The sequence below is a fragment of the Chiloscyllium punctatum genome, chromosome 3 (assembly GCF_047496795.1).
Source record: "Chiloscyllium punctatum isolate Juve2018m chromosome 3, sChiPun1.3, whole genome shotgun sequence".
Lineage (NCBI taxonomy): Eukaryota > Metazoa > Chordata > Chondrichthyes > Orectolobiformes > Hemiscylliidae > Chiloscyllium > Chiloscyllium punctatum.
Window position 1 is genome coordinate 17,316,695 of NC_092741.1, and position 15,407 is coordinate 17,332,101.

Below are 15,407 nucleotides of genomic sequence, written 5' to 3' on the forward strand. Positions count from 1 at the left end.
CTGCAAAAACCAACCCCACCGCCCTGTGGCCGTACACTAACTCGCACTCCTCCTAAGACGTGGAGGTCCGGGGCTTCCTCCATCACTTAGCCCTAACCTCCAGCGCCTGGAGGAAGAAGGCCTCATCTTCCACCTTGCAACCACACGGGATCAATGTGGATTTCACCAGTTTGCTCATCTGCTGCCCCCAGCACTGCCCTCTTGACCTCTCCATCTTCCTTCCCACCAATCCGCTCCACCTTCCTCTCCAACCCATCACTTTCACTCCCACCTTCATCTACCTATCACATTCTCAGCTACCTTTCCCCAGTCCCACCTCCCCTCCCATTTATCTCTCAGTTCCCTTGGTCCACAAGTCTCATTCCTGATGAAGGGCTTATGCCTGAAATGTTGATTCTTCTGCTCCTTGGATGTTGCCTGACCTGTGCTTTTCCAGCACCACACTCTTGACTCTGATCTCCCGCATCTGTAGTCCTAACTTCCTCCTGTGTGAGAAAGCTCTGTCTGGTAAAATTTGAGAAAATCCCAAGATGTTCTGAGAGTATGACAAGAGGAAGAGGACAACCAGGGAAAGAGTAGGAACAAAGAGGGCAGTCTGTGGGTGGAGCCAGAAGATATTGGTCGAGTATTGAACCAACACTTCTCATTTGTCTTCACCTAAGAGAATGAGGATGAAGATATGGAACCCATTGAGAGAGACTGCAAGATGCTTGGGAAAATTGACATTGTGAAGAACAAGGCATTTAATGTGTTCGCAGACATGTGGACCAGTTGCCCGGTTCAGATTAAATGTGTCCCAAACTGCTGTTGGAGGCAAGGGAAACTTTTAATTCCTGTCTGGCCATGTGGGAGATACCAAAGAACTGGAGAACAGTTAATATAGTTTTGATATTTAAGACTGAGAATACAGACCAGTGAGTCTCATACTAGTGGTAAGGAAATTATTGAAGGAGAGCATCTATCTCCACTTGGAGAAGTAAGGCTTAATGTGGGATAGTCAGCGTAGCTTTGTCAGAGAGAGGTCATGCCTTACTAAATCTGATTTAACTTTTCGAGCTGACAAGGTGGGTAGTTGATGTAGTTTATGTGGATTCCAGAAAAGGAATTTACCAAGAAGCCAAGTCCACGTGGGATCCAGAATAATTTGATAAAGTGGATTCAAAATTGGCTCAGTTGTAAGAGACAGCGGGTGATTACAGAAAGCTGCTTTAGTGACTGGAGGCAGTGTCCAGTGTGTATCACAGAAATCTATGCTGGGTTGCCTTTTATTCATCATTTATATAAAAGACATAGATGACTGTGCGAGAGATTGGATTAGTAAGTTTGTGTATGAACCAAAAAAAATTGGTTAACAACAGTGAGGTTGTGTGTCTTTGGGCTAAAAAAGATAGAAGCGGGATGGGTAAATGGGCAAATAAGTGGCAGATGGAATTTAACCCTGAAAAATGTGACATGATACACTTTGGAAGGAGTAACTGGACAAGGGAGTGTTCAATGAACATCTGTGGAACAAGGGGTCCTTGGGAATGTTTGTCCTTAGATCTCTGAAGGTGGAAGAATATTTTAGGATGATGAAAAAGGCATATGGGACATGGTTTTGATTATGCTAATCAAGGGCATAGATTACAAAAACAGGGAAGTCATGTTGGAGTTGTATTGAACTTCAGTGAGACCACAGTTACTGTGTGCAGTTCTGGTCACTACATTATAGGAAGCATATGATTGCATGGATGGAGTACAGAAGAGATTCACAGGGATGCTGCCTGGGATGGAAAATTTAAGTTATGAGGAAAGGTTGGATAGGCTTGGGCTGTTCTCATTGGAGCAAAGAAGACTGATTGGTGATATAAAGATGTACAAGACTGTGAGGGGCATGAACAGTTGTTCCTCTTAGGTCAGTCATGAAGGGACATGGGTTCAAAGTGAGGGACAGGAGGTTTAGGGGGATGTGAAGAAAGTCTTTTACCCAGAGGGTGGGGGTGATTTGGAATGTGTTATCTGGGAGGATGGTAGAGGCAAATTGCCTCACATCCTTTAACAGTACCTGGATGAGCACCTGGTACACCATAACATTCAGGACTATGAGCAAAGTGTTGGTGATAAATGCAATTAGGTTGAAAGTCCGGTAATTCTCATATGCTGGTGCAGACTCAGTGGGTTGAAGTGCCTCTTTTGCACTCTGATTCTTTGAATTCTACATCAGCCTCGGCTTTTTTCTTGCTAAACCTTATGTCCATGCACCCCTAGATTTGCTTACACAGTAGACTTCTACACAACCTTCCATCTTTCATCTTGTATCTCGTACTGACTCTTATTAAGAATCATTCTGTTTTGGTTTGATTCTTTATTGGAATGTCTGAGTCAACATTAGTTGCCCATCGCTAATTGGCCTTAAGACTTTCTTGAACTGTTGCAGTCCATGCATTTTAGAAAGGCAAATCAGAACAGGACTTAGACATTTAATGGTAAGGTCCTGGGGAGTGTTGCTGAACAAAGAGGTCTTGAAGTGCAGGTTCATAGTTCTTTTGAAAGTGGAGTCACAGGTTGTTAGGACAGTGAAACCATTTGGTGTGCTTTCCTTTATTGGACAGAATATTGAGCATAGGAATTGGGAGGTAGTGTTGTGGCTGTACAGGACATTGTTTAGGCCAGTTTTGGAATACTGTGTTTAGTTCTGATCTCCCTGCTATAAGAACGATGTTGTGAAACTTGAAAGGGTCCAGTCAAGATTTACAAGGATGTTGCCAGGATTGGAGGGTTTGAACAATAAGGGGAGGCTGAATAGGCTGGGGCTATTTTCCTTGGAGCTTCAAAGGCTGGGGAAAGACATTATAGAGGTCTATAAAATTATGAGAGACATGGAGAGGGTGAATGGCCAAGGTCTTTTCCCTGGTTTAAGGGAGTCAAAAATTAGAGGGTATAGGTTTAAAGTGACGGGAAAGATTTAAAAGGAACCTTAGGGACAACTTTTTCACAGAGTGGTTACCAGCAGAGGCTGGTAAAATTACAGCATTTAAAAGGCATCTTGGATAGGTGTATGAATAGGAAGGGTTGAGAGTGATATGTGCCAAATGCTGGCAAATGGGACTAGATTAATTTAGGTTATCTAGTCGACGTGGATGCGTTGGACTGCACGGTCTATTTCCATGCTGTACACTTCTACAACTCTGACTCTGTGATAGAAGCATGCTTATAGTGTTGTTAGGAAGGTGTTTCAGGATCTGATCCAATGGCATTGAAGGCATGGTGATATTGTTCCAAAGCTGGGTAGTGTACTCGTCAAAATGGAGCAAACAGGAAAGCATGACAGCTATAGGTGAGAGGATTTGCCAGCAGACCATGAGCTTTCCCTTGTCTATTGAGAGTGAGGGAGTTGCCAGCTGAGCCTACCTAGTAACTGGTGTAGTTGTCATGCCATGAGTGAATTTAGTGTTTGCACTAGTTGACAATTGAAGGGTTTCCTGAAGGTCACTTCAACAGCATATATTAACCACAAGCTAGAGTGGATTGCAGAAGAAATCTCCTGTTCGGCCTTTGCAGTGAGTTTAATTCTGCATTTAATGTAGATAGGGTCATAGAGATGTATGGCACGGAGACAGACCCTTCGGTCCAACTCCTCCATGTCGACCAAATATTCTACACTAATCTAGTCCTGTTTGCCAGCACTTGGCCCATAACCCTCCAAACCCTTCCTATTCGTACACCCATCCAGATCCTTTATAAATGCTGCCATTGTACCAGCCTCCAAGCTCCAAAGACTTAAGCATTTCTAGGTTTTGAACAAATAGAATGCAAGATGTTAGTTAAAGCTGAGCAGAAGAGTTCCTGCTTTTGGTGACTTTTGCATTGGTGAGTAAAGCATTGAGCTCTTTAGTTGATTAGCTTTTTTTTTGCCTGTTGAAGGAGAAGTGGTCATTTAGTAAAATCAGAGTCAGAGTTGTACAGTATGGAAACAGATGCTTCGGTCCAACCAACATGAGGCCCATATCCCTTCTAATCCCTTCCTATTCATGTACCCATCCAGATCCCTTTTAAATGTTGTAATTGTACATCCCACCACCACTTCCTCTGGCAGCTTATTCCATACACGCAACACTTGATGTGTGAAAAAGTTGCCTGTTTCAAGTCTTTACCCTCTCACCTTAAACCTATATCTTTTAGTTTTGGATTCCCCTACCCTGGGATGATAATTTTGGTTATTCTCCCTATCTATCTCCCTGTCTGGGCAGCACGGTGGCATAGTGGTTAGCACTGCTGTCTCACAGTGCCAGAGACCTGGGTTCAATTCCTGACTCAGGCGACTGACTGTGTGGAGTTTGCACATTCTCCCCGTGTCTGCGTGGGTTTCCTCCGGGTGCTCCAGTTTCCTCCCACACTCCAAAGATGTGCAGGTCAGGTGAGTTGGCCATGCTAAATTGCCCATAGTGTTAGGTAAAAGGGTAAATGTAGGGGAATGGGTGGGTAGCGGGTCGGTGTGGACTTGTTGGGCCGAAGGGCCTGTTTCCACACTGTAAGTAATCTAATCTAATCTAATCTATCCCTCATGATTTTATAAACCTGTATAAGGTCACTCCTCGGCCTTCAATGCCATAGCCTATTCAGCCCTGTAGCTCAAACCCGCCAACCCCGTCATTGTAGGTAATCAGTGTTGTTTGTACTGTGCAGCAGGAAGACAGGCTTTTTTCAAGGTTGAAAAACATTGCTTTAAAGTTGTATCTTTGCTATTGTTTTGCTGTAGGATTATTACAGGGCAGCATCCAGGAAGATCAAGAGAGGCAAGCTACTGAAGCACAACAAGGAGGGAAGAATAATGATGAGCCAGTGATAGGATTGCATTCTCCAGTCTTGAGCAACGATGCACTACATTCAGCGAGAAACCAGGAGGAAGATGAAGGTGAAACGCCATGGAGAAAAATGCATTCTGGAAACCCTTCAGAGAATGCAGCCTATCCAGAGAGCGAGGAGGATGAACAGACATTGAGTAGTTCAGAGTCTGTCAAAGAGACAGAGAAAAAGCGTCCAATTTCAGACATCATGACAGGCCAAGACAAGAAGGAACCAGCAATTAAACGGTCTTCCTCGAATATTACTGAGGTTGACCGAACACCAAAGGATTTGAAAGGTAATGAAGAGGCTCCAGGAACAGCAACTCCAAATTTTAAAAGGACGATAGAAGAGAATCAGAAAGAAACTTATGAATGGAGCAAGTTCAAAGAGCGTGAGGGAGAAGCATCTTCTCCAAATGTTGGAGGGAAATCGGATGGGGAGGATGAGCCTTGGACAGAACTGAATATCCTAAACATCAGTGAGGGAGGAGAGGAGCTTCTGAAGGAACCTTCTGTTGTGACGTTTGAAGAGAACGTAGCACAGTCTGATGGAGAATACACTGCAGAGGAGAGTTTGCCAAAAGGAAAGCAAGAGGACGTGAAAGTTCCAGCAGGAGAAGGTGCTAAATTTGGCCACTTGGAGACAGAAATAGGTGAGTGAAAAGTATTGCTGTTTGCATTGATAGAAAAGATTTAAAATGGCAGTGTATATAAATAATCTAAAAATCCTCTGGTGATTTGATCAACAGATTTCATTATTCAAACTTGTTTCCCAAAGCTCTAATTGTGGAATTCCTCACTTCCTCATTGCAGTCTTCCTTCAACAAGATTTATCCTTCTAAACTCAAAATTTGAGAGTCGTCATTGCTACTTCATTTAACTTGACCGTCATGTGTTCTTTGGTCCTTTGCTGTTTCCCGAGGTTTCAAAGGAGACCTTTTTAATACGGGAGTATGTGATGGACTAAACACCTATAATCAGAAATGTCCCCAAGTGCTTCACTAAAATGCAATATTTGAAAATGCCATTGTTTATAATTAGAAAGGCATCTTCTGCTGAAGCATTCCCTCAGCACTGTATCAAAAAAGCAGCCTAGATTATATTCTCAAATTTCTGAATTGAATTTCAACATATAAGTTTCTGTTCTAAACATCACTTCAGCCCATCAGGCTAAGTGGACTGATTATATCACTACTGTGGTCACAAGAGTAGCTCAGAGGCAGAGAGTAACTCATTACCTGATTTCCGCAAAGCATGCCCATCAAGAGGTACAAGGCACAGGTCAGGAATGTGTTGGACATGTGAAGTGGGGAGTGTTCCATAATTTATACGTCATTGAAGGTCGGTGGAGTTGTGGATAGTGATGAAGGATGTTGTAGGTTACAGAGAGACATAGATAAGCTGCAGAGCTGGGCTGAGAGGTGGCAAATGGAGTTTAATGCGGACAAGTGTGAGGTGATTCACTTTGGTCGGAGTAATCGGAATGCAAAGTACTGGGCTAATGGTAAGATTCTTGGTAGTGTAGATGAGCAGAGAGATCTGAGTGTCCATGTACACAGAACCTTGAAAGTTGCCACCCAGGTTGACAGGGTTGTTAAGAAGGCATACAGTGTTTTAGCTTTTATTAATAGAGGGATCGAGTTCCAGAACCATGAGGTTATGCTGCAGCTATAAAAAGTTCTGGTGCAGCCACACTTGGATTATTGTGTACAGTTCTGGTCACCGCATTATGAGAAGGTTGTGGAAGCTTTGGAAAGGGTGCAGAGGAGATTTACTAGGATGTTGCCTGGTATGGAGGGAAGGTCTTACGAGGAAAGGCTGAGGGACCTGAGGCTGTTTTCGTTAGAGAGAAGAAGGTTGAGCGGTGACTTAATGGAGACATAGAAGATGATCAGAGGGTTAGATAGGGTAGACAGGGAGAGCCTTTTTCCAAGAATGGTGACGGTGAGCACGAGGGGGCATAGCTTTAAATTGCGGGGTGATAGATGTAGGACAGATGTCAGAGGTAGTTTCTTTACTCAGAGTAGTAAGGGTATGGAATGCTTTGCCTGCAATGGTAGTAGATTTTCCAACTTTAAGTACATTTAAGTCGTCATTGGACAAGCATATGGATGTACATGGAATAGTGTAGGCTGGATGGGCTTCAGTCTGGTATGACAGATCGGCGCAACATTGAGGGCCGAAGGGCCTGTACTGCGCTGTAATGTTCTATGTTCTATATAAAACTAGCATGCCTCGGGAAACCAGCCAGTGTATAGAATGCTACTTTTGCTTGCAGTTTTGGCTCCTTACATAAGGAAGGATGTACTTGCTTTGGAGAGAGTGCAATGGAGATTCATCAATCAGATTCTTTGCAGGGTGATGGTTAGGTCCTCTGAGAAGCAGATCTAGAGACGTTGGCCTTCATTCTTTTGAAGAATGAGGGGTGATCTGTCAAAACGTAGGAAATTCTTAGAGTGAATGCATAAAGGATGCTTCTTTGGCCGCTGTGGAGTCCAGCACCAGGGGATATGGTCTCTGAATAAAACGTACACTATTTGAGACTGAGGTAGAGAGAAACTTCTTAACTCAGGGTGGTAAATTTCTCTCATACCCCGCTTCCTAAAAAAAAACTGCTGAGGAATCTAAATAAAGACCAAGTTTACTAATCAGAAATCAGTAAATGACATCGTGATAATGTTATATTCCACTACTAAAATAGATGTTCATCAGTGACCTGAAATGGCAGGACAAGCTCAAGGAGCTGAATGGTCTATTTGTGGTTCTATATTTCTACATTTCACTAGATGAGTACAGCTACAACAATACTCACTAAACATGTTGCCATCCAGGATAAAGAATCCCACTCAAATGAATATTAACACCCTCAATCGCTGATGCATGGTACTAACGGTGTATACCATCTACAAGATATATTGCAGCAACTGACCAAGGCTCCTTCAGGAGTAGCTTCAAATCCTCCCACCTAGGAGGACAAAGTTAGTAGATGCAAGGGAGTACCACCACTTGAATGTTCCCCTGCAAACCATCCTGACTTGGAAATAAATAGCTATTCCTTCACTGTCACTCGGTCAAAATGCTGGAACTCCCTCCACATGGATGTCCTGAACCACATGAACTCCAGTGGCTCAAGAAGGCAGCTCACCCTGCCAATAATTAAAACAGAAATCAGGTTCCTCCACCTCTCTTTGAATCTTCCTGTTCATGTCATTACTAGTTTATCCACCGCACTCCGTGTGGTGGAGATTCTCCTCCATCCCTGCAGAATGTTTCCTTCATCTCTCCAGTGTTGCTGTATGAAGATGATCCCCACTTCCAAATGTCTCTGTTATTGCAGCAAATGAACAGTTGGTTCTGTAGATTTCTTTGGAAGTGATCAGGTTGGCTGTATCTCCAAGTCAAAAACCATCATTTGTATGGACTTCCAAAGCCTTGTTTTGGAATACCATATGGTATGGCGTTTAGCAAATTATGAAGCTGTGCAGCAGAACATATAAGAAGTTTGCTTAAAGCTAGAAATTGGAGACCCGTCATTACTTGCTGTTTAGGAGAAAGTGAGTACTGCAGATGCTGGAGATTAGAGTCAAGAGTGTGGTGCTGGAAAAGCACAGCAGGTCAAGCAGCATCCGAAGAGCAGGAAAATCGACGTTTCTGGCAAAAGCCCTTAATCAGGAATGAGGCTGGGAGCCTCGGGGGTGGAGAGATAAATGGGAGGAGGGTGGGGCAGGGAAGAAGGTAGCTGAGAGTGTAATGGGTGAATGGAGGTGGGGGTAAAGGTGATAGGTTGGAGGGAAGCGTGGAGTGGAGAGGTGAGAAGGAAGACGAAATGGATGGGACAGGTCACGAGGACAGTGCTAAGCTGGAAGGTTGGAACTGGGATAAGGTGGGGGGGAAGGAATGAGGAAACTGCCAAGGCGGAAGATTAGGCGTTCTTCCTCTGGGCATCTGATGGTAAGAGAGTGATGATAAAGGAGGCCCAGGACCTGTATGTCCTTGGCAGAGTGGGAGGGGGAGTTAAATTGTTCAGCCATGGGTCGGTGGGGTTGATTGGTGCGGGTGACCTAGAGTTGTTCTGTGAAGCATTCAGCATCCGGTCTCCCCAATGTAGCGGAGACCGTGTCGGGAGCAACGGATACAGTAAATGACGTATGGAAATGCAGGTGAAACTTTGGATGTGGAAGGCTCCTTTAGGGCCTTGTACGGAGGTGAGGGGGGAGGTGTGTGAGCAGATTTTGCAATTCCTGCGGTGGCAGGGGAAGGTGCCAGGAGGGGAGGGTGGGTTGTTAGGGGGTGTGGACCTGACCAGGTAGTCACGGAGGGAACGGTCTTTACGGAAAGTGGATAGGGGTGGGGAGGGGAATATATCTCTGTGGGGTCTGTTTGTAGGTGGCGGAAATGGCGGAGGTTGATGCGATGTATATGGAGTTTGGTAGGGTGGAAGGTGAGGATGGGGGTGGGGGGGTTTCTGTCCTTGTTGAGGTTGGAGGGGTGGGGTTCAAGGGTGGAGGTGCAGGCTGTGGATGAGATACGCTGGAGGGCATCACCAACCACATGGGAGGGGAAATTGCAGTCTTTAAAGACTTGCTGTTTGCAAACTGCAGGGACATATACTCTGAGCTGAGACCAGCAGTGTCCCCAGAAAGTGAAAGGACAAATAATGGTGCAGTCACTCCAGACTAACTTCAGGAATGTCTAGCAACAGATCATGGAAATACATAAGAGGTTAGAAAATGCATAAGTGATAAGCTTGGAGAATCTTTAAAATTAATCTACAGCCAGAATCTGGATTATTTCCCTGCTGTAACAGGAATGAAGTGGGATAGGTTATTGTTTGCAAATGGCAACTGGCTTGAGATCAGTTGTTGATTTTGAATCTAAATTTATAGCTTTTTGTTTGTTAGGTGCAGATATTAATGGCAGAACAATATCAAGGGAACTGAATGTCAACCTGCTGTTCAGATACTTCATTATTGGATGAATATAACTATACATTCACTGGTGCTAAATGAGTACTTTTAATGCATGTATTCTAATTGAACCCCAGAGACTCCTTCCATCCTGGACAACAGCGTGATAATGGACACTAGTGAACTTCAGGAGAGAGGTCCATTCCTATCGTGGACCATCACAGTGATGGATGTTATTGTCCTGTTTATCAAGGGTAATGTGCGGCCTGTCGTTCAGTCACTCATACAGCATGTAAGTACTTTTATTTTTCCTTCAATCACTTTTCGTCTCCAACTCCTTGAGGGCTGTGGTTCCAAAGGCACAGCCATCTTTTGGTACTTAGATCAAGTTGACAGTTCTTAATGTTTGAATGTGAACGTTGATGGGTTGGTGCCTTTCAGAACAGTCAGGTGCTGATCTTTCTGATTTCCTCAACCCTAGCCTCATGTGTAGAGGACCCCATTCTCTCTACCTTCTTATGATAAATGTGTGACAATCCAACTGGGTCTCTCTCGACTAGGGCATTGTCATTTGTGAACTGCCACTTGGTGGCTCCACTTACCATTCATATAAAAATGAATGTAAACTATTAATGGGAGGAGATTCTCCAGAACATTGCAGCCTTTTCTGTTGAGGTGAAATCACTGTGGCTGAGTCAGGATAGATGCCAGTTAATGCCAAGATTAGAGTGGTGCTGGAAAAGCACAGCAAGTCAAGCAGCATCCGAGGAATAGGAAAATTGACGTTTTAGGCAAAAGCCCTTCACCACTCCTGCTGAAGGGCTTTTGCCCGAAACATCAATTTTCCTGCTTCTGGGATGCTGCCTGACCTGCTGTGCTCTTCCAGCACCACTTGAATCTTGACTCCAATCTGCAGTACCCACTTCTGATTAATTAATGTCATGCAGTTGAGTAAAGTTGTAGATGCTCTTCTCGTAGGTAGCTGTGAATGATTGGAGCAATAATTTGCCAGTGTTACCAGTTTAGTTGATGTCCTTTCACCTTTTGATATAAAGTTTATGGAAGTCAGAAGTCATGGTTGTAGTGGCCTTTGTGAACGAGTAATTTGCAGATACAATGTCTTGTCAAGAATGGCCACTTGGAAGAGATGCTGGAGAGTCTGGCAGGAGCCTGACTGATGTGAATGAAACATCAAGCAGCCTGAGTTAGCTTTCAAAAAAGAAAAAAATTTGAAGGACATGTGAAATTTTCTTCAAGCTGGAAAATAAAAATGTAGTTTTGAATTCAAAATTAAAACGCAAACTGCTGGAAGTCTTCAAGTCAGGCAAGTTTGTGGAAAGGTTAACTCCTATTTCTTTTTGTCTTGATATTGCCATAGACCGAGCAGAGCTCAGCCATTTAGCTCATTGAGTCTGCCACACCATTGATGGCTGATCTGTTAGTCCTTCACTTTAGTGTCTTTTCCCCATAACACTCGATTCCTTTTACAGATTAAAAATCTTAACAAAAACAAATTACTGGAGAAACTCGGCAAGTCTGGCAGCATCTTCCTTTTTATTGCCCTTTATTTGGCATATTTGGAACGCTATCAGCGCCTCCTTAACATAAAGTTAAAAATCACAACACCAGGTTTATTTAGAAGCACCAGCTTTCAGAGCACTGCTCCTTCGTCAGGTAGTTATCATGAAGACTGATGTGAAGTATTTATACAACACATTTGCCATTTCATGGTTTCCCCATTATAATTTACCCAGTCTTATAAGAGACCTCTGTTCACTTTCGCCTCTCTCTTCCTTTTTATCTATTTAAATAAGCTCCTGCTGCTTTCCTCGAAATTCCTTGCAAGTACCCGACTTGCTGAATATTTCTGGATTTTTACTTTCAACATTTTCCAGCGTCCGGATGATTTGCTTTTGAGGCCGTTTTTTTTGTATTTCTTCTTCATTTGTACATTTTGGCAGCACATGACCGAGACAAGTGGAAATCAAGAGGAAGACGCCGGGCGTCACGAAGTGGTAGTGCCGAGCGGTGGCGCTGTTGTGGGAGGGAGGCGCACCGAGCAAGGGATGGATGTGAAGCAGGAAGTCCCCCCCCCCCCCCCCCCCCCCGGCCGTGTGAGCGCGCGCGCGCGCGGTTTAGTGTCCGGGGGCCGGCGGCGCGCGCCCTATTAGCGTTGACGTGTTCGAGTGGCGGTTGTTGACCGTCGCCAGGAGCGGGTCGTTCGCCAACATGGGGCCAAGGTCCTGACATCGGCGTAGACCTCTCTGCCCGATCTCAACCACAACCTCCCCCCTCCCCACACCGCTTCCGTACCGGGCAAAGTTCAACCCCTTTCCCCCGGACCGCCATGGATTTGGAGCAGGAGCCGCCGCCGCCGCCGCCATCCGTACCCGCAGCTGCTGCTACGGTCATGTACTCCTTTGTGGTGGGCTGGATTGGCCAGGTCAGTGTCTGTTGTATGTGAGAGAGTGAAGTGGTTCACAGGCAGGCAGTGTTAGGTAAGTGGATCAGCTCACCCCTCTCTGTGTGCTTGGCAAGGCTTCAGAACTTGAGGCCGTCAGTCTGTGGATTTGTGCTCTCTACCCACTTACCCCTGTGTAACTCCACCAGGCAGATTGCTCAGGCAGGTTGTAGCACGGTGATGTTACTGGACCAGCACTTTGGAGTAAGGGATATTTAAATTCACTCCATGCAGGATATGAGGAATAGAAGCAGTGACCACGAAATTTTCAGATTGTTGTGAAATTTAAAAATTGATTTATTTTTAAAAAAAAAATGGTTCATTCACGTTCTTTAAGGAGAATATGCTGTCATTCCTCGTGTGGCCTACATGTGATCCAGACTCTCAGTAATGCAGTTGACTCTAAACTGCTCTTTGAAACAGTCTCACACTCGGTTCCAGGGCAATTGGGAGTGGACTTTAAATCCTACCCTAACCAGCGACACTTGCATCCTATGAACAAACAGAAGATGTTGTGCTAACCTGCGATGGAAAAGGCATTGTGGGTGTGCAGACTCTGCAGCGATGCTCACTACTTACTACCTTCCAAAGACAGTAATCGGTAACAAATACCGGTCTTGCGGGTGACATCCACAGGATGTAAATGATTTTAAAAAAAAATAAATTTGAACTTGGTACTACCGTACATATGACTAGTATAGTTTACATTGTAAATACGATATTCAAGAAGCCAAGCTGTGCGTAAATATAGCAGAGCTAACTTTATACATGTTAATGTAGTCCCAAGCATGTGAGAGAGAAAATAGCAAGGGAATACTTCCTACAAATTCATCCAAAAGTTGCTTTATAAATGGAAGTCACTTACTCTGGGTGCAACAATGCTTTAATTTTATAACTCATTTTTGTTCCTGTTCCCACAATGGCCTTATGCCTTCCTGCCTCTGACTTCCTACAACCTTGTGTTCCTTTTACTTCTAAGTAAAACCCAACTGGCCCTTTTGGAAAGGTAACTGCCATCCATACCTGATATGGTCTACATGTGGCTCCAGAGCTATAGACATCTGGTTGGCTCTTAACTGTCCTCTGGGGCAGTTATGGATGGAAAATAAATGCTGGCCTAGACAGTGATTTGCACATCCAGTGAATGATTTTTTAAAAAGGTGTATGGTGGCTCTGTGGTTATCACTGCTGCCTCACAGTGCCAGGGGCCTGCATTTGATTCCAGCTGGCGACTGTCTGTGTGGAGTTTGCACATTCTCCCCGTGTCTGTGAGGGTTTCCTCTGGGTGCTCCAGTTTTCTCCCACAATCCAAAGATGTGCAGGTGAGGTGAATTGCCCATGCTAAATTGCCCATAGTGTTCAGCGATGTATAGATTAGGTGCATTAGTCAGGGGTAAATGTTGAGTAGTAAGGTAGGAGAATGGGTTTGGGTGGGATATTCTGATGGTTGGTGTGGACTCGTTGGGCCAAAAGGACCTATTTCCACACTGTAGGGATTCTGTATCTATTCTATATTGATATTTTTATCTTTCTATTCATTCCACAGTTGGTGACTGTACCATCAGTCCTCTAGGACTTTAGGTTTGGAATTACCTCCAGACACTTCTCAACCTTAAAGGACCTCTTTATAACCTCTGTTTTTACCAAACATTTGATTGCTTGTCCCAACAATGTCTTTGGCTTGGTATCAGACTTTTTTAAGATTGCAGTCCGCTGTAATGTCTTGGGATATTTTCTTTTAAAGGTGCTATATAACAATACAGGTTACATGAGTATAACAATTCATTCTGTGGTTTAAACATTTACCCTCTAACTGTGTTGAAGTAATGACATGATAACTATATATGTAGGAATGTAATTTTTATGGTAGTTCGTTCATATAAATTTGTCCTTTGGTTGCAAATTAAACTTGTGAAATGTATTTAATGCTAATGTCTAGTTACTCGAAGTAGTTGGTCTTGAGTAGAAGTTGTTTTGTAATTGAGTAGCAAGCTTGGCATCTTGAGAGAGCATCAAATGTTAGTTATGGAGTGTGGTGCGAGAATGAAGAGTAGTCAGACTGGGTGGGGTTTGGTTCCAGAAAGAGGGTAATGCTTGTTTTCTTGATTTGACAGCTTTTGCAAATGTTTGAATACAGACATGCACATGCAATATATTAATGAATTTTATCATTTTGAATATAGTGTTTTCTATTAAGGGGAGACAATGGTGTCCTATTAATGTAACTGAACTAGTAATTTAAGAGTCAAAAATGTTCTTAAAACATGGGTTTAAATCCCACCATGGCAACTGGTAAAACCTTTGAATTCAGTAAAAATCTGGAATGAAAAGTGAATCTAATGGCGACTGTCAATTCTCATAAAAACTAATGTAGTCCACTAATGGCCTTCAGAGAAGAAAGTCTGCCATCCTTACCTGCCCTGGTCTATATGTGACTCCAGACTCTTGACAATGTGGTTGGCTCGTAACTAGGCAACAAATGACACCCACATCTCATGAACCATCTTGATGAAGGAGCAGCACTCTGAAAGCTAGTGCTTCCAAATAAACCTGTGACTATAACCTCGTGTTGTGATTTTTAACTATAAAAAAAAGTAAGGCAGAAGACCAGAAGCTTGGTGAAAGTTGTGGACCTTGAGATCTGAAGGTACAGCTGCCATTAGTGTCATTAGTAGAGTAATTAAAATCGGTGATGCTCGAGAGACTAGGATTGGAGCAGCACAGATATGAGGGTGATATGGATGGAGGAAGTTAAAGCTGAGGAGGAGTGGGACTATGGTTGGCTTTGAATGAGGATGGGTAATGATTTTAAAATTTAAGTTGTTGCTAAACCACAGAGGGTGGTACGGGTATGGAATGAGCTGCCAGAGGAAGTGGTGGAGGCTGGTGCAAATGCAACATTTAAGAGGCATTTGGATGGGTATATAATAGGAAGGGTTTGGAGGGATTTGCGGCGGGTGCTGGCAGGTGGGCCTAGATTGGGTTGGGATATCTGGTCAGCATGGATGGGTTGGGCCGAAGGGTCTGTTTCCATGCTGTTTATCTCTATGACTCTGTAAACCTAGTACCTTTGTAAACCAATGAGAGATACAAGTGATGATTTTTATCTATGTCCGCATGTATTACTTTGCACGTGAAATATGTGCATGCAGATTGACATGCAACTTTACATAGCACTATATTTATTTGTGTATCTCACCACTTTATACATGT

At 43.8% G+C, this 15,407-nt stretch overlaps 1 protein-coding gene across 3 annotated transcripts in view; it reads left to right on the top strand.

Moving 5' to 3' along the window:
* The window catches only part of mia3 (MIA SH3 domain ER export factor 3), a 106,230-nt gene that overhangs the window by 19,949 nt on the left and 70,874 nt on the right, over positions 1–15,407 (top strand). For all 3 annotated transcript variants that reach the window (XM_072550715.1, XM_072550716.1, XM_072550717.1), the window contains 2 exons: positions 4,739–5,479; positions 9,871–10,025. In XM_072550715.1, the coding sequence (XP_072406816.1) occupies positions 4,739–5,479; positions 9,871–10,025 (896 nt within the window). The remainder of the gene's footprint in view (positions 1–4,738; positions 5,480–9,870; positions 10,026–15,407) is intronic.